Source organism: Nothoprocta perdicaria, unplaced genomic scaffold (genome assembly GCF_003342845.1).
Source record: "Nothoprocta perdicaria isolate Ctin4 unplaced genomic scaffold, notPer1 scaffold_185, whole genome shotgun sequence".
Taxonomy (NCBI): domain Eukaryota; kingdom Metazoa; phylum Chordata; class Aves; order Tinamiformes; family Tinamidae; genus Nothoprocta; species Nothoprocta perdicaria.
In genome coordinates, this window is record NW_020455038.1 from 146,538 (window position 1) to 170,722 (window position 24,185).

The 24,185-nt window shown below is 40.5% G+C and overlaps 2 protein-coding genes across 2 annotated transcripts; one reads left to right on the forward strand and one right to left on the reverse strand.

Annotated features, from left to right (window-relative positions):
* Positions 1-2,580: 2,580 nt before the first annotated feature.
* CCDC117 (coiled-coil domain containing 117) lies at positions 2,581-9,064 on the reverse strand. The gene is made up of 5 exons (XM_026036699.1): positions 8,775-9,064; positions 8,195-8,245; positions 7,563-7,796; positions 6,018-6,155; positions 2,581-5,484 (listed from the first exon to the last, which is right to left on the reverse strand). The coding sequence occupies exons 1-5, from the start codon at positions 9,062-9,064 to the stop codon at positions 5,232-5,234; spliced, it is 966 nt and encodes a 321-aa protein (XP_025892484.1). The 3' UTR covers positions 2,581-5,231.
* Positions 9,065-10,339: 1,275 nt separating this feature from the next.
* Positions 10,340-24,136, forward strand: LOC112945190 (solute carrier family 2, facilitated glucose transporter member 11-like). The gene is made up of 12 exons (XM_026036717.1): positions 10,340-10,387; positions 11,900-11,998; positions 14,293-14,453; positions 15,758-15,882; positions 16,757-16,886; positions 18,195-18,343; positions 20,035-20,222; positions 20,776-20,886; positions 21,004-21,105; positions 22,312-22,387; positions 22,896-23,023; positions 23,619-24,136. Exons 1-12 carry the CDS (start codon positions 10,352-10,354, stop codon positions 23,814-23,816), a joined length of 1,503 nt encoding a protein of 500 aa, XP_025892502.1. The 5' UTR covers positions 10,340-10,351; the 3' UTR covers positions 23,817-24,136.
* The last annotated feature ends 49 nt before the right edge of the window (positions 24,137-24,185 follow it).

The window sequence follows — 24,185 nt, forward strand, 5'->3', positions numbered from 1 at the left end:
CTTCAGAAGAATGCTGTTTCAAAGGYTGTCTAAACATCCCAATCCCAGAATTTTCCTAAGAAACTTTTGTGAAAGTAAAGCCATCTTCAAAGGAAATAAACTGTACTTCAAAACATGCAGCCTTCAATGCTTGAAATCTGCCCAGTAGACTTGGACTTACATTTGCCCTTTTGTGGGAGGGCTTTTCTGGCTGTGTAGGAAGGGGCTCCAGCTCTGCTCCCTGCTTTTGTGGTTTCTGAGGCAGAAGCCAGTGAAAAAGTAAAGAAACTGCAACCACTCACAGATCTGGCAGACATTGAAGTTCAATACCTSTGTGAGAATGGCATAGGTGGACAAAATAGGACTGCAACCAAGAGATGACTCTGCTGAACATCCTGCTGAAATTCTCTGCGTTGTCTGTGCTTCAGCCTTGAGATTGCCATGAGAAGCTGGGCTGCTTCAGCCACCATTCAGAATCCAAACATTTACACCTCTACTGCTTCCTGCTTTCCTGTCATCCTGTGCCAGATGAAATGCAGTTCTCAGCCTCCTAGAGCAATTGCCCCTCCTGCTACACCAAGTCTTCTAGGCTGCTGGTACAGGAGGTTGGTGTTTTTAACTTTAATCAGTCAAAGCAATTTAAAAAGTTGAAGTAGTTAATAATTGTTTTAACTAGCCTTTTGGGCAGTATACACTTCAATAGCTGCCTAGGTGAGCTTTTTATGTAAGCTCCTTACAGTTTCTCCTGTAAACAATCTGCCTTCAGAGGCTGCCCTAGAGCAGCCAAGTGAGTTGAAGCAAAGTTTGCAGCTTCAATGGTGAGGGGAAGCAGTACTGGTTCAGTTGTCCTTTTCTGCACCTTAATAGCAGCAGCTGCCAATTATTACTTTGAACTAGAGTAATGTACTCCTCTGTGTCTTCCAACTGCATACTGCAGCTAGGCAAAAGGAGAAGAAGGGGATGGAGTTGAGTGATGTGGTGGCACAAAGGTGCCTTCATCTACTACCTCCACTGCTGCTTGTTCTGCTATGGCCTGTCTGGCAGGAGAAGCGCTAGGCTCAGAAACACCCTGCTCTGGGGCATRATCAATACATCTCTGACTGTCTCTTCTCTGCTAAAGGCTGCTCTTAAGAGCCTGATAACATGTAACTTTTCCACCTTGCTGCCAAACCTGCCACATGGGGTAGTGGTTGTACCCAGACAGCTGCATTACTGATCACTGAGACTTGAAATTTAAAGCTGAGACTTGAAATTTAAAGTGTTGCCACCACTGCCACCCAGTGCCCTTTTGTGGTATTGATGAATCGTAAGCACAATCCAGTGTCCCATTGCACTTACTTTGAAAATATTTCATGTCTATGAGCAGCATACATTTTGGCAGCAGCTTAATAGCTGAGATTTTTCTGTGAATGAGAGAAACTAAGTTATACTAAGCCCAAAGTGTGTGTGTGTGTGGAGAGGATAAGGGAGGTAAATACATCTCTGAGGGACTTTTGAAGGATGTCACCTTTAAAATACACTTAAGATGTCCACTTTCCAATTGTTCTAAATTGTTTTACGGAGTCCAATCTACTGAGATACAAGCAAGTCCATTTGCATTATAGCAAGCACAGATCCAAGCCTAGCACACATCTGTGTTTTAGCTGCTGTTGATTACAAACTAGCAGAAGGAAACACCACCTCCGTAGCAAACTGATGTAAAATACAAGCCTTAGAGCAATGGCAAGCCCAGCTCCAAGTCCTGCCAAGATAGGTTTTGTCCCCAAGGTTGGCTCTGAGGCTGGGACACTGCTACCCCCCTCCACAAAATGGCAGCCACGGTCCCAGGAGATCCTCAGCCAGCTGAGACTTATACACAGTCCTAAAGAGGTGGGATTTTACACTATTTTCTTATCTACTCCCYAGCCTGGAGAATTATTTAAGTCTTAAAAAAAAGTTTGATGCCATCTTGAAACTTTTTTTTTATCCTGTTTATAGAAATAAGTTTTATGTATTGTTTCCCTCATGTTGAAAGCAAAGGTAATACTGGTCTGGTATACACATTTAGTTATCCTGTGAATTGCTTGAAAATCGTTTGAGCAGGAGATATTAAAAGAAGGCAAAACAGTGGATTCCAATAAAATAACCTATTAAAATTCAGATTCAAAGATTTAATTTTAGATAGCTAGCCCAGTTAGGCATTCCTAACTTTAGTATTAATGTAAAATGAAAGATCTCAAAACAAGAGCTCTAGTAGCAGCTCTGGATGTCCTTTGCTTCTCTCGAGACTCTTGGCTCAGGACACACTTGTAGCCTCTCTTCCCTGCCTGCAGCTTCTATTTCTACCCTGTTATTGAGGGAAGTGACATCYCTCTGGGAATACACAGTTGAGCTGAAATATTTTTTCTAGACCAAGGTCCAGAAGAGTTTTACTTCCAGGAAAGTGCCCCTGCTCACAATCATTGTCTTCGTCTCTATAAAGAAAGAAACACAGCCATCTAAAAAATATTCTAAAAATTTTATTGAAAACTGCCATACAAAGGGTGATTTGGTCCCAAGAGAAAACAGACCAGGATCAGATCTTTTATATTTAAAAATACAGGATAAAGATTTTCCTAATACTGCAACACATGTGCCATCTTGCTTGTAAACAATAAAAGTCTTGCAAGGAAGCCAACAACAAATGAACTGTCAGAAACAAAGAAGTTTGAAAAGACTTGGTCGCCTTCCCGTCTCATATTCTCCAAGTCATGGCTACAGAAAAAAAAATGTCCAGTCCTCCCACATAATAATTCCATTTGCTGCGCTTACCCCCTTCCCCAAGGAGATTCTGCTGTTCTCCTCTAAAACAGGAGCACAAAGGAATTAGAAAAGATTTAAAATAAGCATCTGTACTAATGTAAATTTCTTAAGACATTTTTCTCTCATCTTATGGTCTTTGTCAATAGTTCACTAAGCTCCTGTTTCAGACAGCAGAATGACAGGAGTTACTGCATTGGCATCAAAGGATTAAGAGGAAAGTTGACCTTTAGTACAAATATAACAGGAAAAAATCATTTTTAACACATCTACATAAATATGTTCTCCTATGATTTATCATTTAACATTTCAAAGGGAAGAAACCCTGCATCTAGATTTCATATATTTAGGCCTCCCAGTTTTCTATCCTCTGCCATAATTTAAGTGTTGTTAAGATGGTTTTCTCAAATCATTTTTTTTTTCCTCCTTTCTCTTCAACTCATTTCAGATCAAAGCCACCCAATAAAGTCCCAGCCTTGAACTTTCACTATAACCCTGCAAACTTAAAAACATTTAGGTATTTAGAGGCATATTTTCTCCCCGTAGTGACTACAGTCTTCTCCAAATTGTATTGCTTTCCATCATAACTTGAACAACACAGCAAGTTGAAGACTGTAGCAAGTTTTAAACAATTTTAGCAGTTCAACAATACTCACATGAGAGAATTTTACACAGTGCATGAAAGAGATTTATAGCAGAGACTGAAAGGAAAAAGCTGCACGTATTGTCCAATTGAAGTTCCAGACTAACGCCTATCAAAAGGCTGGTATGATTTTCGTGCAGTTCTGAAAACGTTTAGCAGGAACTGCAGATTTTACACAACTTTTGACAAAAACAGCAAGACAAATTGCATTTAACAAATGCATGACTCCTCTCCTTTGACCCAAACATGCTTGTCAAAAATACCTTTCCAATAAAGAAGTTTTGTCCGTCAACTGAGAGAGAAGAAAGGGTAAGTGCAAAAACGGAAGCTTGATTTTAAATTATCAACTATGGGTTATTCAACTGTTTAAAACAAGAAGAAACAACCACACAAACACAAAGATTATCAAGAAGCCATGCAAAGAGTAAAAAGCATTTTCTAAGGCAAAAGCTGCATTACTGAAAGATCAATTTATTATCTGCTTCTCTGTGTTAGAGGGAAGTCAAGAGCAGCCTGGTATGGTAATGCTCCCAACAGAACCTATTACTGGAAAAGGAATTTCTTAAAAAGAATCTCAATTCAGACATCTCCAAGAAAGCTTGTGGACTCAGCAGAAGATAAAAACTTTTGCTTTGTTTAAAGGTTGTAAATGTAATAGATGTTACATTTTGAAGAAAGGTGCAACTCATTGGCAGTTCCTTTTCCTAAAGCCATAAACTGAGATGTTATTTTGGCATAAGTCTATATACATTAATGGCACATGCTCTGGCTTAGACTGTCTAGTTTTACTAGGAAGAAGGCAAGTATCCACTTCACCATCAAAGCCAGCAGGCACACTTAAAAGTTTGGGACTCAGTTACACATGGTGAGCAGTATTTAACCTTCCTTACCCCCAAAGCACTTCTCCATTATCCATTTACTTACCATGTTTATTAGAACTAAAGCATACCACTTAGTTTATCAAAAGTTACACTGACTTCAATTCACTTTTCAACTTAAAGAACCACTGCACAACATAAAATGTTGTGAATCAATTGGCTGGCAATACTCTTTTCTAGATTTTGCATCATTTGAAAGGCTGAGTGACACCAAAAACCTGCAAGTACAATTTTACAGTGCAGTGAAACAAAGCAGATAAAAGTTAGAAGTAATCTTGCAAGTCAGTATCCAAAATTACTTTTTTCAAAATAAGAGCTTTATAGCCAGCTATGACATTCCTTCTCTACTACAGTGCAGAATGCTTCATTTCTACATTTAAGTCAAACACAAACCAGATGCATATGAAGTAACAATGGTGTGGAAGAAAAAAAAAAAAGTTGTTATCCACAGGGTTTGCATTTTTTGACCTGTGACTAGACTCAGAAGTACTCCTTTCTTTCAATACTTTTGTTAATTCAGATAGAAGTAACTGACCAAGCACAGTATATGCATTGAAGTCTCAGTGGCTCAGTAAGTGAAACATCTGACTGGAGCCACAGTTACATTCAGAATTTGAATTGCCAGGGACAACTAAGAGGGTATTTCCCCATTAAACAATTTGGAAAGCCACTTCTTTGTTCCTCTGGATTTCCTTCACACACATGCACACACATAAAAGAAAAAGTATATATAACAGACCAGAATACAGAAGTTTTTTGGTTTTTTTTTGTTCCTTCAGTTTCCTGAAGCTGTGTCTGGTCAATCTATATTCATGTGATTGTTACCAAGAGAAAACAAACAAGAAAATAAAATTCCAGGTTCACACATCAAACCAGAAATAAACAATGAATTGGGTGCGGGGAGGAAAGCACAACAAAAAACATTAGAAAGTCACCAGTCTAAAACCTGATATCTACAACTCCATTTCTTCTTCTGCACACCCTTGGATCTCCAAAGTGTCATACACATTTGGAGACACTACAGTCTGTTGTGGTTCAGGGAATGAGTCAGTCTGTGGGTGAAAAGCAGCTCCAAGTGATGATTGCTTAGCTTGACAACCTTCTGTGCTTTGCTGCTTGAAGTTCTTGACGGAAACAGTCGTCAGTTTATCTGTGAGAAATTCAGGAAGAGGTTTCCAAAGCACCAGCTCCATAGAAGGACGGCTCCTAGAAGAGATGGCATCATAGTTTAATTAAAGTTCTCCAATCACAACTACAAAATGCAGAAGACCAGTCAGGATCTTCATCCTTTGTTCTAACCTGGAATTACATCTCAGAATGCACACACCAGGTTTGTCCTATTACTTTTTCTCTTCCTTAACTAGTTCCATTACTTGAAATTCCAAAAGACAAAAAAAAAATCTTTTCTGTTGCACCAAATTTGGTGACCACTGTTGGATGCACTTCAGGACCTTCTTTTGGACGCTCACATACATGAAGAGTAGGGTACGTACGTGCACTCAGTATACTTCATTCCATACAAATAAGGGGTACAAACAGACAGCTTGATGACCACTAGTTACACGTACTTCTCTTTTACATTAACATAACTTTTCCTAYTTTTGACCCAATGAATGGTGTGTTATACAATGCTGGCTGCAGCATGCAGTAATAAAGGATATCTCCACCAATATAAGAGACTGAGTCTCTCAATTTGCATGTGTTAGCTAGGTAGCACCATGATTTCCTCAAGAACTTACATAGATTCTATTATTTTCTTTGTCAGGACTTCACCAAAATCCCTCTTCATCCCTTTTTTAAGGGTATCTGACAGGATAAGAGTGGGCAGATTGCTAATATTTCCATCAGCATGAACTTCCTCATCTTCATCAATTATCCTAGGAATGGAGGGGGAAGAGGGAAATAAACACCTTTGAGAATACTGTTAATAGGCATATCCACTGCAGACTACAGTTTTATCTATATGCACTGCATTGTACAGTGACCTAGACTAGTCACTGTAGATAGTGACCTAGACTGGGTACCAGAAGCAGCAGGGCTGGGTTAACATGAATCTTCCTTGGGCCAATATAACCTAAGAATGAATATGACAATAATGCCACTTGAGCAGCTATGCCATTTCTGGTACCTGAAATAGCTTTTATTATCTCTGTAATAGCTTTTATTATGTCTGTATTGTCCAGCAGTGCAATGCAGACATACATACACCAGGAGAAAGAAAATAAGTTCACTTCAGGGGAAAGGGTACAGTCAGTCATATTACAAGAACGCATCTTAGTTATGCTGGAGTTTAGCTTTCTGAACTCCTCATGCCTTACCCTTGAGAATTACAGAAAAGCTATCAAAAACAGTTCTTAAAAGTTTCTGTGTCATTGCATCAATTTCTCTGAAATTACGATGTCCTTAAAGGTTAAGCATTTAGAACAAACTTAAGGCAACTCCTTTTTTTTTCTTTAATAGACTTTTAAAAGAATATGTAACAAAGATAGCTGTAAGGTATGGAGAACAATCCTCAGAGAGCCAAAGCAAACTCTGAAACATAGATATAAGCAGATGGTACTTATTTGTCACAAAGTATTAAAAGTACACTAACAGTAACTTGCATCCTTCCCGGCATTGCCTATGGTAGTCACCTAAAAACAGCTTTAGTTATGTAATTTCAATATTTTGGGGCTTTGTAGGGATCACATTTTGGAAAATACACATGACATTCTCAGGACCTCTCAAAGACAAAAGCTGAATGCACAGTACATTTACTAAGAGGCTGCTCAGTGCCGCCCCCTTATTCCAATATGAAGCCACCTGACATTTAACTATGAGAGGAACCTGAGCCTTACTGCCCGTGTGCAGAAAGAGCACTCTGGCTCCTGCTATTGTAACAGCAAAACAACTAACCTGTGTACCTAGAAAAAAATAAATTTAAAAGAGTTGCAATTGGCAGAGAAAACTGTGAGCTCAAACTTAAGCAGACTACATCAGTTAAAGTTTGATATCTGGACACTCACAAAACAGCATACAAAACCCATCATGATATTATGTTAAAAGATAATTTTAAAACAGCTAGTTATTTATTTAATGTCTCTTACTCTATAACCCTCAAGCTCAGATCATAGTATTAAACCCAAAAGGTATAAAACTCTAGGAACCTTAAGAAAAAAAGTCACCTGAACAAAAGGTTAATTTCAAACTTACAGCTATCACACTGCTCAATGCTAGTTACCCCTGAATGCCCAGCAAAACAGGGAAAGCTCAGCAAATTCCATCTACTCCATCCCTGCATTTACCTGTCCTCAATCTCCTGAAGCTTCCTGCGAGCAACCTCGCATTGCTGTTCCCCCATTGTCTGATCCATTTCTTCACCAGGAATTTCTAACATGGCAGCTTCAGGGCGGCTGCCACCATACTGACTTGCTACCTCCCCAGCTGCCTGCTGACCTGCACAGAGAATCCATTCTTCAGTGTTGGGATTCAAAGGGGAAATTTTGGCTCCTGTCAGTCTCTTCTTCTTCATGGGACAACTAGGAAACAAAACCAATTTACAATTGAAAAAAAAAAAAAAATCGTACTGAGAATTGTTTCATATAATTTACATGGGAAAAAAAAAATCTTAAACTTTAGAAAGTCACATGCATTACAACAGATTTTAGAAAAATCAATCTCTTCCTCCACGTATCCAAACATTCCTCTTGCTAAAATGCAGGAATCCATGAGAGAGAAGAAAAAAAAAATCAGTGTCACACAAATAATAAGGTAAACATTATGGATTTGGGCATGCATCAGCAATTTGGGGGAAGAGTTACAAAAACAATGATAGAGGTCCCCTTCACATGCATCCTGTAGATGAGATGCACTGAAAACCCTACAGAAAATAAGTAAATTAAGACCTTTCAAGCTAAAGATGACAAATTTATTTTACCCTTCTGCCTCTTCTTCTAGTTTATGCTTCTTTCCACAGCGAACAGAGATACTGGGAAAAAAAAAAAAAAAAAGCAAATATTTATTTGGCTGGTAATTATATCTTCCAGGGACATTGATATTTCAAAGTAATTTTTTTTCTCCCTTTGAAGATGTTACTCACAGCTCAAACAATGCTAACTTGTGATTCTCAGCTGAGAAGGGAATAGACAATATTTTTGGACAATAAGAGACCAGTATACTCTGAAGAAAGTCAAAGAAGGTTGGAATTACTCAGTTGCTACGAGTTGCATGATAATTTCTCTTCCTGCACAGTATTTATTTTTTCCACAGTAGGCAAGATTGATTCTTCCTAAAACTCAAACGCTTCAGCAAGCAACATCTGATCCAGCCCAGCACGACCATGTTTCCTTACTGCTCAGGAGACTACTCGGTCCCCTCGCAGCCTCCTAGACTGCAGCACAGCTGGGGGTGGCTCCAGCATCCTTGCAGTGCCGGGACTGCCCGGGTCTTGCTCCCTCTGACGRGGAACTCGAAGCAGCGGAGCAGCCTCCCCAGCCTCCCTTTCGGTCGATACTTACGGGCCGCGGGCGCGCGGCTGCAGGGCGCCAGGCGAGCGCCGGGCGCCGCTGAAGGGAGGCCCGGGAGCCGCGGCCCGCCCCTCGCCGCGGCCCTCCGGCACCAGGCAGCCGAGCCCGAGGCTGTTCCGCAGACTCACGTCGGCCGAGCCGCTCCCCACCATCATCACCGTCCGCGGCGGCAGCGGCCCAAGGCCGAGGGCTCCGGGCAGGCCTAGGCGCTCCGGGGCAGCCTGCGGGAGCTCGGCGGCCGGAGCTGCAACGCCGCGGCAGGGCCGGCCCAGCGTCGCCATCGCCTGCTGCGAGGAGAGAGGGACGTGAGGCGGCCTCTCGGGGACGGCAGCAGCCAGGACGCGCCGCCATCCTCTCCGCCAAGGCCCCGCCGCCCCGGGCCGCCCCTACTGCTCGCTCGCCCAGCGTTCCGTCGCTCAGGACTCGCTCGCTCACCCGGCCGCCGGGCCGAGCCTCGCTCGCCCAGGACTCGCTCGCTCACCCACGCCGGGCCGAGCCCGGAGAAGGACGACGCAGCAACACCGGCGGCTTCACGGCCCGCGCAGCCCGGAGAACGCGGCGCGGGGCACGCCGGGAGCCGTAGTCCAGGCAGGACCGCAAAAACTACAGGACCAGCACTTCCGGTGGAAGCCGCAGAGCACGCCGGGAGTAGTGGTTCAGCAGCCGTCGCGAGGCACGCTGGGAGTCGTAGTTGCGGGCGTGAGGCACGCCGGAAGATGTAGTCTACAGTGCTGCGCGGGGTGTGAGGGTTGGGCCAGCGCGACGGTGGTAGCGTCGCCGCAGTCAGGGGGAGCCCGGCCCTGGCCTCGCGGCCCTCACTGTTGCGCCTCGACCGCACGGCAGCGCGGAGGCTGGCGGGCAGCTTGCGCTGCCCTGTCCGGCCACGGCGCGGGGAGCCTCAAGGGCGGGTTCGGCCGCAGCAGCAGCCGCCGAGTGCCAGTCAACAGCTTAGCGCGGCTGAGCGTTCCGTCTGCCGCGCTGCGTCTGGGGCCTGGCCCAGGGGAGCGCTGCCGGGAGCGGGAGGCCGCGGCCGCGAGGCGAGGCGGCTGCGGGGAGCCACGGGACTGCCCGGTCCCGCCTCGTGCTCTGGCACCGGGTGACCCTGTGGGCGGCTCGCTGAGTCCTGCCGGGGGGACGCAGCTCTGTCCGCGCTGCGCATGGAGCAGCAGCCACTGTTGAGAGGGCCTGGCCCCCGGCGCGAGGTGAGCGGAGCCCGTGGGACGCTCCTGCGGGCTTGAGCAGCAACCCAGGCACGCGTGGGGAGGGCTCTGGCGGCTTCGCGTCTAGTTTCAAATCATCATCGCCTTAAATGATCCGGCTTGTGGGGCTTTATGTTCCCCGTGACTCAAAGCCGTGTCCTAGAATGGGAGCTGCAGCAGCAGATTTTTTGAGTCCAGTCCTTGCGCACTGAGAACAAGCTGAATTGGCTTTTGTTTCTGGCTCGTCTCTGAGGTGAGGTGGAAGACTCCTTAGCGGTCACGAGTTCAGCCACCTGCAGAACAGGTGAGGCTGTTGTCTCGTCCAAAAAGCCCCGACCAAGCTCCTGTGTGACACAGCACACGAGGGCGATGAGCACACCGTCTCGGGCAGGGAGAGGAGTGCAGGTATTGCAACCAAATATGAGTTCTATGATATGCATTCATTTTTCTGTGTTTGCTTTTTTTTTCCTTTATTTTTTTTCTTCTCTTAAATGATACCTTTTCACTGCTTCATTGTTTAATTCTAGAATAATCTAATCCTTGTATTTGATGAACATCTTTTTCCCTGATCTAGCTGTGAAAGTCACCAAAATTCAGTGAAAGTCACCAAAGGACCCTTCATGCCTTCTGGGTGTCAGAAAGAGCAGAACAATATCCAGAAGTACAAACTCTTTTGCAATAAGTTGTTCCAAAATTACCATTTCTTGTTAGTGTTTTTGTTAGCTGGAAATCTTTAGAATGACAAAGCACTTTCAGAGTACAGCGTAGTGCCTAGAACAACAACATTCTGGGAATTGGATCAGCAATGCAAATGATGAACAACCAGTTTACATAGCTTGGAAAGGGAATACAAGCTTATCAAAGAAAACCTCTCACTGTCGTAAGTGCTGAAGGAAGAGGAAAATAGATAGGAAACGTGCACTTAATATAGGAGACAAGTGCATGACGAAGTTGTATGTTTATCTTAAGTTAGACCGAAAGATGCTATAGGATAAAATTAGGACCTCATTTTTAATGAAGCATTAGTTAACTATTAGAATAATTGGGCATTATTTTTTGTACTGTAAAATTCAATATAAAAATATGGTCAAGAAGCATGACATTATAAACCAGACTCTGTATAAACCTCTAGAAATCCTTTCTGATACATTTGACTTCAAATAAAACCTCTGTATTATGACTARATGGGAAATTAGAATATGACATAACAGTGGTTTCTTTTAACCTTAAAACATATGAATCTGTGAAATTACTAATTTGAATTTGTAAATGTTGACTTAGGAATATAACTTTAGGTCATCAAATCTGAAAAATTAAGCACATGATCACTTTAGATTGAATAATGTTATCAATGCACTGTATGCTGTGATTCAAGGTACTAAGATCTGCACTTGTTAGCTTGTAGACATTTTACAATCATCACAGGATCTCGCTGAGGTCAATTAAATATTTTTGTTTCTTACATTTAGATATAATGTGAGTTATAGAATTTAGGACTCGGTTACTTCTCACACTAATTCACTGTGTCTTTAACACCAAACATTAGCAGTTTTAATGTTATTGTATAAAAACTGGACATCCTGAACTGCATGGATCATGCACATAGTATTTGCACAGTTCAGTAAATATGCCATTGGATATAAAATGATTGTGTAGTCCACATTTAATCTGAAAATTTCTCAGTGTTTCATATTTAAGGGGTACCAATGATCATGGCTGAAGTCAGTGGGAAGTTTCTCTGCTGCAGATGTTTATGAAGTTGTGTAGTTCTATTGCCAAACACTTCCATTGTTCAAAATAAGTGCTTGACAGTATTGCTATGGTTTACTCTAGACAGTGGGCAAATTTACACTATATGTGTGTGAATTCAAGGCCTTTTCCCTTCTCATGTCCCTGTTGCTCTGTCTTGCTCCCTAGCTCCCCAGCTGGACCCTGTTCCTGTCTGTCTGTGCTGTGGGCATTGGAGGCACCTTTCAGTATGGGTATAATGTTTCCATTATCAACGCRCCCACACAGGTAAGACATTCTCTTGTTCCCAGAGTGTCTTCATTTTAAGGGAGGTATTTGCTTTTGCTGGGTTGGGAGGCCAAATGTGCTTTAGACTGTGATGGCAATGGGAACCAAAGCGAATGTTCTCTCCTGTGAAGGCTTCTTGTGACTTCCTAAAAAGTTTCGTAAGAATTTGTTCTTTCGATATCTCCCATTGGAGGTACTCTGTGTCAGATAAAAGTGACAAAACATGCTACCTAAGTATCTCTTTGAATGTCTGCTTTTGGAGGATTAGCTGAATGAATAAGTAGTATCTTACATTAACACTTTTGACTAATCTAGCCCCGTCTATTACAAGACAGCATATTGAGAAAGATCCTTTTAGGGATCAGAAGAAGCTGAATCTGTGATTTCTGAATGTATCTTTTAGGTGTTTTCCCCCTCTTGTTAGTTTTCTGTCTGTTACCATGGCCTTGAGGACTCTGCATACTTTAGGGCTGACTCAAGAGGAACTGAGCTAATTACCTTATGAAAAACAATAAGTATCATTTTCTGCTGTCAGCTGATTTATTTTCTTATCCAGCTGTGAAGACCCAATTTGCTACAGCATTGTATGCTTTTTACCAGCCTTAAAATAAGCTGATCCTGAGGGAAGATGTCACATGCTCAAAACAGAGGGAGGGTCCGGCAAGTTGTTTCATGCATTAAATCTTTATTTACTGGCTAAAAACATGAGTGTAATTGCAGATGCATGTTAGTTCAAGAGTTTTGGAAGGCAAATTTTACAAAATCAAGCGTGTAGAATAATAGGTGGAGAGTACTGCCACGTGAAGACAGTAAGAAAAAAAAGAGGAAAATTTGAGCTGAGAAAGGGGATTTTACTAGGAATTGTCAGAGTGCACTAAAAGCAAAATTTAAAACAAATGCCAAGATGAATTTCCTAGCTGTAGGATCTGCTAAATTTTGAGCCTTTGATTCTGTGAGGTGTTGCAAAAAGCCAGTGGGACTTCCCTTTCCTTCTGTTCGGAAGGATTCAAAACTTCTTCCAAGCAGTATATGGAAAGGTTGTGCATCTCTGGCGGAATATAAACTCTCCTAAGAGAAGGGACYGAAGGAAAGCCCCACAGCTGTCTTTGAGATGTGTGGAGAATAGGAAGTAGGATTGTGATCAGTGGCACAGAGTCTAGTTGGAGGCCTGTAATTAGCGGTGTTCCCCAGGGATCAGTCCTCAGCCCAGTCCTGTTCAATTTATCAATGACCTGGATGAAGGAATGGAGTGCTCCCTCAGCATGTGTGCTGATGATACCAAATGGGCAGGAGTAGCTGATACCCTAGAGGGCTGCACTGCTATCCAGAGGCATCTGGACTGATTGGACAACTGGATGGTGAGAAACCTCATGAAGTTCAACAAGGGCAAAGTGCAAGATCCTGCACTTGGGAAGGAATAACCCCAACCAACAGTACGGGCTGGGGACTGACCTTCTGGAGAGCAGCTCTGTCGAGAGGGACCTGGGTGACATGGTGAACAAGTTGACCGTGAGGCAGCAATGTACCCTCGTGGCCAAGAAGGCCAATGGGATTCTGGGATGCATTAAGAAGAGCGTCTCCAGCAGGTCGAGAGAGGTGATCGTCCCCCTCTACTCAGCCCTGGTGAGGTCACATCTGGAGACTCTGTCCAGTTCTGGGCTCCCCAGTGCTAGAAGGATGTGGAGCTGCTGGAGAGAGTCCAGCACAGGGCTACGAGGATGATCAGGGGCAGCCTGGAGCATCTGCCCTATGAGGAAAGGCTGAAAGAGCTGGACCTGTTCAGCCTGGAGAAGAGAAGGCGGAGGGGGATCCTGATCAGTGTCTGGAAATACCTTAAGGGAGGGAGGAGRATGGGGCCGGCCTCTTTTCAGTTGTGACCACTGATAGAACTAGAGGAAACAGCCACAAACTGAAGCACCAGAAGTTCTGCAGGAACTTAAGGAAAACATTCCTAACAGTGAGGGTGACAGAGCACCGGAACAGGTTGCCAAGAGAGGTTGTGGAGTCTCCTTCTTTAGGTATCTTCAAAAGCCACTTGGACACCTGTGCCGCATGCTGTAGGTGACCCTGTGTGTCACCTTTCCAACCTTCACGATTCTATGATTCTTTGAAATGTTGTTCTGTTCAGAGAAAATTCTGCTAGTTGTTAGTAGGTTTAATATAATGCTACTAAAATGGATGTCTCTTGTTAGCTCCCAGAAAAGAATTTCAGGATTTAGGTGAAAATTATTTATAGTGCTACTCTGTAGGGCTTATATGTAGTGCTATACATTCCTCATTCTTTTGTACTGCAGCATATACACAGCTTCTTAAATGAAACCTGGAATAGTCGTTATCAGAAGAAGCTAAATACAGATCTGCTGACTTTTCTCTGGTCTGTCATTGCATCTATATTTTCACTTGGAGGCCTGTGTGGAGCTCTGGTAGGAGGCAGCATGGCAATCCGACTAGGCAGGTGGGTTTTGGCAGCAATTAGATCTATGGCATGTTTTCTTTTCATGCTTTCTCACTGTAAATAAATAGAAAAAGAATGGGGGAGAATGTGCCTAAATGTTTCCAATAGAAAGCAATTTTGCTCCAATATTCTACAATTTATTCCAATGTTACTTTAAAAGAGTCTCCCATTCCAGAACTTCCATTAAATTTATTGATATYTAAGGAGAAATATGCCCATACCGTATGGCATGAAACACAGTTTGCCTGCACACACATTTGCAGCCTTCATGCTAGCAAGGATATGACACACAGTTTGTGACATTTTTAACCCTGGACACCAGTACAGATTAGGGGTGGACCTGCTGGAGAGCAGTCCCGCAGAGAGGGACCTGGGTGTCATGGTGGATGACAAGTTGACCATGAGGCAGCAGTGTGCCCTGGTGGCCAAGAAGGCCAACGGGATCCTGGGGTGCATTAAGAAAAGCGTCTCCAGCAGGTCGAGGGAAGTGATCATCCCCCTCTACTCAGCCCTGGTGAGGCCACATCTGGAGTACTGTGTCCAGTTCTGGGCTCCCCAGTACAAGAGTGATGTGGAGCTGCTGGAGAGAGTCCAGCGCAGGGCTACCAGGATGATCAGGGGCCTGGAACATCTACCATATGAACAAAGGCTGAGAGAGCTGGGCCTGTTCAGCCTGGAGAAGAGGAGGCTGAGGTTGGACCTGATCAGCGTGTATAAATACCTCAAGGGAGGCAGTGAGGAGGAGGGGGGCGGCCTCTTTTCAGTGGTGGACAGTGATAGGACTAGAGGAAATGGCTTCAAACTGAAGCATCGGAAGTTCCACAGGAACTTAAGGAAGCATTTCTTCACTGTGAGGGTGACAAAGCACTGGAACAGGCTGCCCAGAGAGGTTGTGGAGTCTCCTTCTTTGGAGATCTTTAAAACCTGCTTGGATGCAGCCCTGTGCCACGTGCTCTAGGTGACCCTGCGTGAGCAGGGGGTTTGGACTCGATGACCTCTGAGGTCCCTTCCAACCTTGGGCATTCYATGATTCTATAAGSACTTAGTGTAGATACAGCATGAATGAATGCAAACACACCCCTACCTTGTGAAACATTTCTGTTGTCTTTATGCCTTATGTTTATGTTTGGGCTTTATTTCTAAATATAAATAAATAGTTCAGTAGTTTATATTAGCTAGAAGCCAGTGAATAAAGTTTGTCTTTAGTCACTAAGCCACTTATTCCATATTATCAAACAGCAAAAAGTTTTTTAAAAAACATGTTATTCTGCATGTTCATAATGTTTTGTTCTCTTCCTCTTTAGAAAAGGAGCTCTTTTGATGAACAATATCATAGCAATTCTGGCCTCCATTTTAATGGGGATCAGTTTTCCTACAGGGAAGTTTGAACTATTGATTGTTGGCAGGTTTTTGATTGGTATAAATTCAGGTAAGTGATTTTCTATTCCTGCTTTCAGTAAACTGCAGTGAATGATAAATTATTCTTACTGTTGTTTTTGTACAGAGTGATTCGTCTTTGTGTGCTGCTTTATAGATACGATGACAAAAATACTCTGCATTCTGAATTGGAATCTGAAGGCTATTAAGTTCATAGAGAGATCTGAGTCTTTTTCTTAATATGCTTTGATTAACCCTTCTCAAAGCAAAATCAAGAGAACAGAGACTGCAGTTCTCTAATACTGGCCTAGTATATTATGACATGTTGGTAAAGGCATGGAGAACCGTATCTTTGGTGGTGGGGGGTCACCTCACCCACTGTCAGGTGAACAGTGATTATAATAATGGTGGTATTTGATCACAGGTTTCAGCAGTAGGCTGTTACAAAGATAGTATCACTGTCTTTATGAGGGAGGGAGTGAAACAGCTCTAGAACCGGTTAAAGGAATTCTTGTAGTAGTTAGGGAAGAAAATTATAAGAGGCAAAAAAGAAAATATCAAAGTGACTTGGGAAGAGCACTTTRAATGTCACAAAATTCAGAAGAAACTATTCTAGGTTTCCAAGGACAAACTCATAGCTCTGGATGCTTTTAAACAGATGGCTGTTTGATCCTGCAGGTTGAATATAAAATCGGTCAGGATGCATAAGGGCCTTTGAAAGAATGTTTGGAGTTTTAGGAGAAAATAATAGAGGATGGTTAAAAAGAAACCAAAATAAAGCCGTGTTTCATTAATAATGCCTCACTAATATCCAATAAGCAGAATATGGTAAAGGAACAAACTTTCCTGACTCTAGAAATCCAGTGTGACTGTGTGAAAACCTATTAAGATTTAATTTATTAAAAGATTCTTTTTTTCCCTCACAGGTATTGGTCTCTGTGTGCAGCCTCTGTATCTTGGGGAGGTTGCCCCAAAACATCTTAGAGGTGGTATGGCCATGGGCAGTTCCATCTTTCTGACTGGGGGGATTCTGACAGGACAAATAATTGGTTTGAGGTTAGAAATACAGCTTGTGTGTGTATGTGTGCACTCACGCATGTGCACACCTGCCTGCCTTGTMCTCATTATGTGTAGAGAGTTCTACAGCTCCCTGCAAAGCAGTCATTATAGCATTAGTGAATGAGCTTCATACAGAAGATCTGTCTGTAAGAAGAAAAGCCTGCTCTCACTGCTTTATTTCTATTATTGCAAGCCATCTATATTATCTCCCTGTGGAGGTGTTTTCAGATTAGATGGGTCAGCTAGGACAGGTTCAGTAAAGCAGGTACAGTTATGCTGAGTTGTCTTCCAATTTCTTGCTGGAGACAGTGGGACATAACATAATTCCTGAGACCAGACTGAGAGCTGTTTATGCATTTTAGCACTATGTGCMTTGTCCTTTCTGAGTTCAGACTAGGTTGCTCATGTCTTTATCAAGTTGAGTCTTTAAAAGTTCCAGGAAAGGAGACTATACAAACTCAGAATGGAAAACTTCTTTCATGAATTCTGCTGGAAACTTTCAACTGCCTATAAGCCACTGCTAATACCCTGAAAAATGTTGTATTGTTTGTTGTTCCTCAGTGCCAGTATTAAGAACCATTGAACTTTTCTTTTCTGTATTACTGCTTTGTTAACCAACTCCTTTTTGCTGGATATTTTAGGCATGAAGTCCTACCAGATTCTATGAAATACAACAGAAGACAAACTTCATGCTATATAATCTTATTTTCCTTAAAGCTAGAATCAATATTTAAAATGCAACATAAGTTACATTTTAGGAAGTTTTTCTTGCCCTCAGTGCATCTTTCTGCTGTCTTTAGCTATACCAATTGTAATGATTCCTTTCTATTTAAATACACSCTCTTATCAGATCCACTTGAAGGGGAGATGATATCAGACAGCTTCCTGAGTTCTCTTCTAATGTAATTATTCTATGGTTATCAAAAACAGATATATTTATACCTTTATATGTTTATATCTTTATATATTTTCATATTTATATTTATAATATATATATATTTATAATATATATGTTGCTACAGACCTTAAGATGACATCCTTAAGTTTTCACTTTCCACACCACTGGAAAGCATGGCTTTTGCAAACCAGAAAATAATGCATAGGACCAATACAGTATTAAGCAGCAGTAAGGCAGTGTTGCTCTTTGCTTTCCAAACTTTCTGATGAGGTTCACAAAAAAGTAGGTAATAGCCTCAGGGAAACTTTTCTCCACGAAGAAACGTCTTGCTCCCAACAGTCTTCTATGTAATTATGGTTAGCTAACTACTTGATTTATCTTTTCTTTCCTTTTCACATTTCCTCCAGGGAATTACTAGGTGGAGAAACATACTGGCCTTTGTTGCTATCCAGCAGCTGTTTCCCAGCATTTGCCCAGCTTGCATTCCTGCCATGGTTTCCTGAAAGTCCCAGATATCTTCTTATTGATAGAGGTGATGAGCTGAGCTGTGTCAAAGGTAACTTACAGCATTTAAGCTTTCACAGAAACTTCAAAATGTCATGATAGCCATAAGATTTTTTTTTTTTTTTTTTACTTCATTGACACAGCACAATTATATTGTCTTATGCTTTTTAGCTGAGTTTTTCACATAGTTACCTTACCTGGAAAAATGTTTTGTGGAACTCGGGAATCTGTAAGAGATTCAGTTGTGAACAGTTCTTCCTTTCCTTTTTCCGTGCTGCTTCTTCTGAAGCATTGTTGATGAACCTGAGAGTTTTTACCTGTCCAGAAGAAGTATTCTTAGCGAGAGCAATATGTTTTGTGGAATGATCTTCAGCTATCTCTTTAAAAGGAACCTGAAGAAGCTTTGTTACTGGAAGTCTTTAGGCCAAGGTTAAGTCTGTCAGAAATGACAAGGGAGGAAAAGGGAAATTCATAGCGAAAGGTGAAAACTTCTGTTAGACTATCTGTGTAATTAAAAAACAAGCAGATAAAATACGGAAGTTTTTAGGGATAGCCATGTGTTGCCTACAAGTTTGTCTCTTTTTCCCTCTTCCCCAGCCAGATTTGTCAGTCTTTACTGACAAATTTACTGACTCTTTACTTTCTTTGCCACAGACACAGTCATCGACCATCACAATGGCAAAAGCAGAGTAACTACAATGGCAAAAGCAGAGTAACTACAACTACATACAAAGTTAATCCTGTCTAAATCCTGCATGGTCAAAATGATCTTACTGTTACTTTCAGATTATCTTTCTTTTAAATATAATTTTGTTATGTAAGTGAAGCTTGTAGGCCCCATATCATTGAAATCTTTGACTCTCATTTTTTTAACAGCATAATCAAACATTGCTTTTATTTTATGTTCTTTTTATCTGTTTTATTTTTAATTGCTTGAGGTTTTTGTCTTTTTCAAAGCATTGTGGTTGCTCTTGAACTGATACTGAAGCATGGCCAGAGCTTCAAACGCAGTACAGTGTTAGCAATAACAATAGCACTGAAAACTTTTTGCTTTCAGAATCATCAAAGTTTAGTTTTGCTTCTCCTTAAAAAGGAAAATAGTCCCTTCTGCTTATTCTGGAATATTTTAGAAAAGATGATTTTATAGAGATCTTTTAGTTTTGCATAATAATTAATTTTGTAGATACTTCCTTTAGAAGGATTAATCTATCCTCTTTATTGTAGTTCACTAAACTAATTCCACTGGCAAAATTAAAGGCATGGATATAGCAAAAGACTTGGTATTGGCCTATAATTTAAGGAAAAGATTTTCAGGTGCTTGTGAACACTTGGTTGGAGGCCTGTGCTTCAGATATAAAATATTTCAAAATATTCACCAAGCTAAATATTTTTAAGTAAAATAATCCTCCAAATAAAGCAAACACACACGCAAAAAAATGAATTCATGTCAATGAAATGTCCAAATCCACAAGAGCAAGAATTAAACAGAAAGAATACCCTTCATGGAGGAAAACCAACAAGCAAATACCAAATCACTAACCAAATGGCTTTTTCCACAGCATCCTAAAATATAGTTTTCATATTCCAGCAAATGTCAGGTCATTATGGGAAAGCATTATTTTTCCCAAGTGGGTGTTTTTTTTTCCAGTAGATAAATGTACAAGAATCTAGTAACTTTTCTCTCTCTGTCTCTCTCTCTCTGTCTCTCTCTCTGTCTCTCTCTCTCTTTTTATTTTTTTTAAGCTTTAAAGCGATTTCATGGCTCCTTACGTTATCAAATGGAGATGGAAGACATACAGCGGGAATGTTTTGCCTTAAGTGGGGAGAAAGCCAAGAAACCCTGGCAATTATTCACTGATCGTGGTGTGAGATGGCAGCTCATAACTGTGATTGTGATGACTATGGGTCAACAGCTCAGTGGCATAAATGCTGTAAGGTTTCATACTTGCAAACTTAAATAATTGTGAATTTCCATCTTTTTTTTTAACCTTTTACTAAAATGAAGGATCCATATAGAGAAGCTCAGAGATGAGGGATAAATAAGAAAGAGTACCTTTGTTTTATTCATGTTTATTRAATTGAAACAGATTTTCCCCCTGTGTCTAAAGGGGTAATTAGCTTGTTTTGTTGAATTTCAGGAAGGGTTTTACAAAATCTGCAAACTCGTGTATACATTTCTTTCAGCAGGGACCAAATACTTGTTTTTACATCTTCATTCTTCTGAAAAAGTAAATAATGGTAGATCAGCTTATCCTACTATATATAGCTTAAGAATGATGAAGCTAAATATTTATATTTGCTTTTAAGATAGTAACCATATTTACCTACACTGTACATTATATATAATCTTTGCATCAGATTAATAAATCAGAGTATACTTTATATTCACGTATTCATAGATTTAGTATGATCTTGACTTTGGTTCCAGCTGATGATTTAGCTACTGGAAATGTCTTTATATATATAAATACATATGTATTCTAGATTTATTTCTACACAACCTACATTTTTAAACAAGCTGGGATCTCAGCAGAAAAAATCCCGTATGTGACATTAGGCACTGGAGCCTGTGAATGTCTCACAGCCCTCACCTGCGTATGTATCAATTTTTTTTTCCTGCCTTAAGACAAAATTGCTATTCTTTATGATGGATAAATAACATTGGTAAATATGTGGTTAATGTTGAAACAAATATTTCTGTCTTGTCCATAGGGCTTACTGATTGACCATGTGGGAAGAAGATTTCTCATCATTGGAGGATATCTCCTTATGACCCTTTGGAGCATTGTTTTAACATTCTCCCTGACTTATCAGGTGCAAAGAAGGGCAAATTTATATTACATAATATAACAATAGTGAGTAAAGATCTGTGCTATTCYAAAAAAAGTAATCAGGATGAGAGCTGCATAGATTTAAATAGCAATGAAAATACTAGATGGATTTTGATTGATTCTAGAATATTTTCCTAAAATAAGAGAATGCTCTAAGTTAAGGTTTGATCCTGTATTTGTCTTAAAGCTACAGCTATATTTTAAAAGCTGTTTAGTTAAACAGCTTAAGTTTAACATAAGTAATACCAAAACAGCTTTTATTCTTTTTAAGGAATTTTAGGATGACATACTACATGGTGAGGTTGGGCATCAGTCTGCTTCAGTCACTTATAAAATAAGCAAAAACATTTTTAAGGATGTTGAGGTACAGAATATGTTCAAATGCATTAAATCAGAATTAAATGTTAATTCACAAAAAATGCAAAAGACTCYTTAGAGGTATTCATCGTACCCTAGATTCTCCATGTAATTATATCTGTTGATATGCTTGTAGTATAAGGAAAATACACCATAAATTTATCTGCTTACTTTATCAGTTCAAGTAAGGCAGTCTTTCTAACCACCTGTAATGAAGGTTAGAAGAAATGCATCTGTACATTTCAAGACCATGCTCTACTATATACTTACCATGTGATGTCAGGGGACTCCATTGTTACCCTCTCAAAACCCAAGCAAGGTCCAGGTCCCTGTTAAGTGTAAGTGCTTCATTCTGGAGGAGTTCCAACAGCAAATGACTTGGTATTTGATTGTCTGATCAATCCTACCTTTATCAGCTAAAGATTTAAGAGCTGTAACCCCTTCCCCATCTATACCACCGAAGTTTAGAGCTCACTTTGAATAGGTGTGTGTATCACATGTGGTCACATTTGGGATCTGATTCTTGGAAGGGATAGTAGGTCTACAGGGTGCACAAATTTGCAAGCAGGCCACAGAAGTGGTACTTGCCATATGTCTGTGAGGTTAGAGTAGAGTAAGTTGCTAGGCCAGGCAAAACAACTGACAGAGTCTAGACTTAAGTATTCTGTTGCAGCTTTTTCTGAACTTCTGCTTTTCTTTTTGAATTATGACACTTGGCCTTAGTTGCAATAAAATAGCTGTGAGAAAATACTAACTGCAAAGCCAGGCCTAGCAGCTTGAACACTGGATAATCAAAATCTGAATTGAAAATTTTTATTTTATTCTTTTCCAGGAACTGCACTCATGGGTGCCATATGTGAGCATGACATGTATATTTGCCTTCATTTTGAGCTTTGGGTTGGGACCAGGTATTTTTACTGATATTTATACACTAGCAAAAGTTTGTAAGTAGTAAACAAAAGTTGGAAACTCTGTTGTGCAAGCCACGGAGGAAGTATTTACTGTAAGGCTGTCAATGCTGTGGCTAAAGGAACAAACATGATCCTATGTCATCAAAATATAGTAGCATCATATAACCTGAAGCACACTTAAGGCTCATAGTTCATTCTTCTTAGCACCAGTTGGACATGGGGGAATTATTAATTCTGGCCTTTGATGTATTCTAGTCACACAAAAAAGAAAGATAAAGCCTGTTGTACTTCTAAAGGGATGCTAGCTCCCTGAGCAGTAGGACACTTTTTAGAAGGATATGTACAACATGAGCAATAGATTCATAATTTTACAGTTAAAAATCATCCTGAGAATATTTTGATTAGAAGATCAGCTAGTGAAATACTAAAAAACTGCCATCTTTTCAGCTTCAAACACAGCACACTTAGCATAATGACCTGTTGTTTCTGAAAATGATTCTCCCAGGTGGCATAACAAATACTCTGACAGCTGAATTATTTATACAGTCTTCACGTCCTGCTGCTTACATGATAGGAGGAACTATTAGCTGGATTAGTTTCTTCACAATTGGAATGCTCTTTCCCTTTATAGTGGTAAGTATCTATAACCCTTCTTTTACCCCTTACTCTTCTCTTAGTTTTCCTCAAATTGCTTTTTCTTAAGCAGTACCAGTTGAACAGAGGATACGCACAAATCCTCGACAGTGTATCTATATTCAGTCCATCTTAAAATATTTTTAGATATCTGAACAATAATAAAACRTGGCAAAATTGGAGGTGTTAAAACTAGAAACACGAGCTGCTGAGTTTCAACACATTTTTAAACAGCTTCTCTTGCTACTGTCGTAGTAGTAAGTCATGTTAAAGAAGTACATTTTTTGTGACATAATAAAAACTTGTCAGATTATACTCTAAGAATGTGTATGTATAACCTCTGTTTAAAAAAAAAACAGGGAAGAAAAAACACACTTTTAAAATGCAAGATTACCAACTGTATTGAAGAGCATGTGGTAGTCTTTTGTCCTCAGGGGGGAAAAAAGTTAATAAGTGGAACAGCTCTTTAAAAAAAAAAAAAAAAAGTCTGGGTAGCAAAATTTAGGTTTGACTGGAAACAAAGCTTTGTATCTTTCCAAAACTCACTATCATACTTTATACCTGTTGTAATCAAACAAATATATTTTATTTCCAGAATGGACTGAAACAGTATTGTTTTCTGGTGTTCTTAGTGGAATGTGCCTTAGTTGCTGTTTTCATCTTCATTGTAATTCCCGAGACAAAAAACAAATCTTTTCTGGAAATTAAAAAGGAATTTCACAAGCTTAATTTTGGAAGAAATGTTAAGGAAACAGAGCTGTATGAAAGAAGACAACTCCATGATGAACTTTAAGAAAAAAAAAAAAAAAAGCAACTTCACAGCTGTAACTAAGGAGAATTATGAATAGTCTTCTAATTAGATATAGCAGAATGAACAGGGAGCTTAACTAAAAGGCGAGTTAATATTTCTGAAATGTTACTTTAAAATTATGCACAGAATGAATGCTTAAGCACAACTGACTACTGTAGTAATGCAAAAATGCAGAGGGTAAGTGTTCAGTGGGTTTCTCTATTTCTTTGAATTTCATTCGACAACCAGTAACAGTCAGTAGCTTTTCTTTTTATTTCTAAGTCTACTCTTCAGATCCAGATATCAAGTATATTTTAATATTTTACTGAATAAAATATGAATATTCTGTGAGCTTAAAATGAGAASCGACTC

Coding starts and splice junctions, on each gene's coding strand:
- CCDC117 (XM_026036699.1), bottom strand. CDS start 9,064: ATGGCGACGCTGGGCCGGCCCTGCCGCGGCGTTGCAGCTCCGGCCGCC. Junction 8,246..8,774: donor CAGCCGCGCGCCCGCGGCCC/GTAAGTATCGAC, acceptor TTTTTTTCCCAG/TATCTCTGTTCGCTGTGGAA. Junction 6,156..7,562: donor CTTCAGGAGATTGAGGACAG/GTAAATGCAGGG, acceptor CTCCATTCCTAG/GATAATTGATGAAGATGAGG.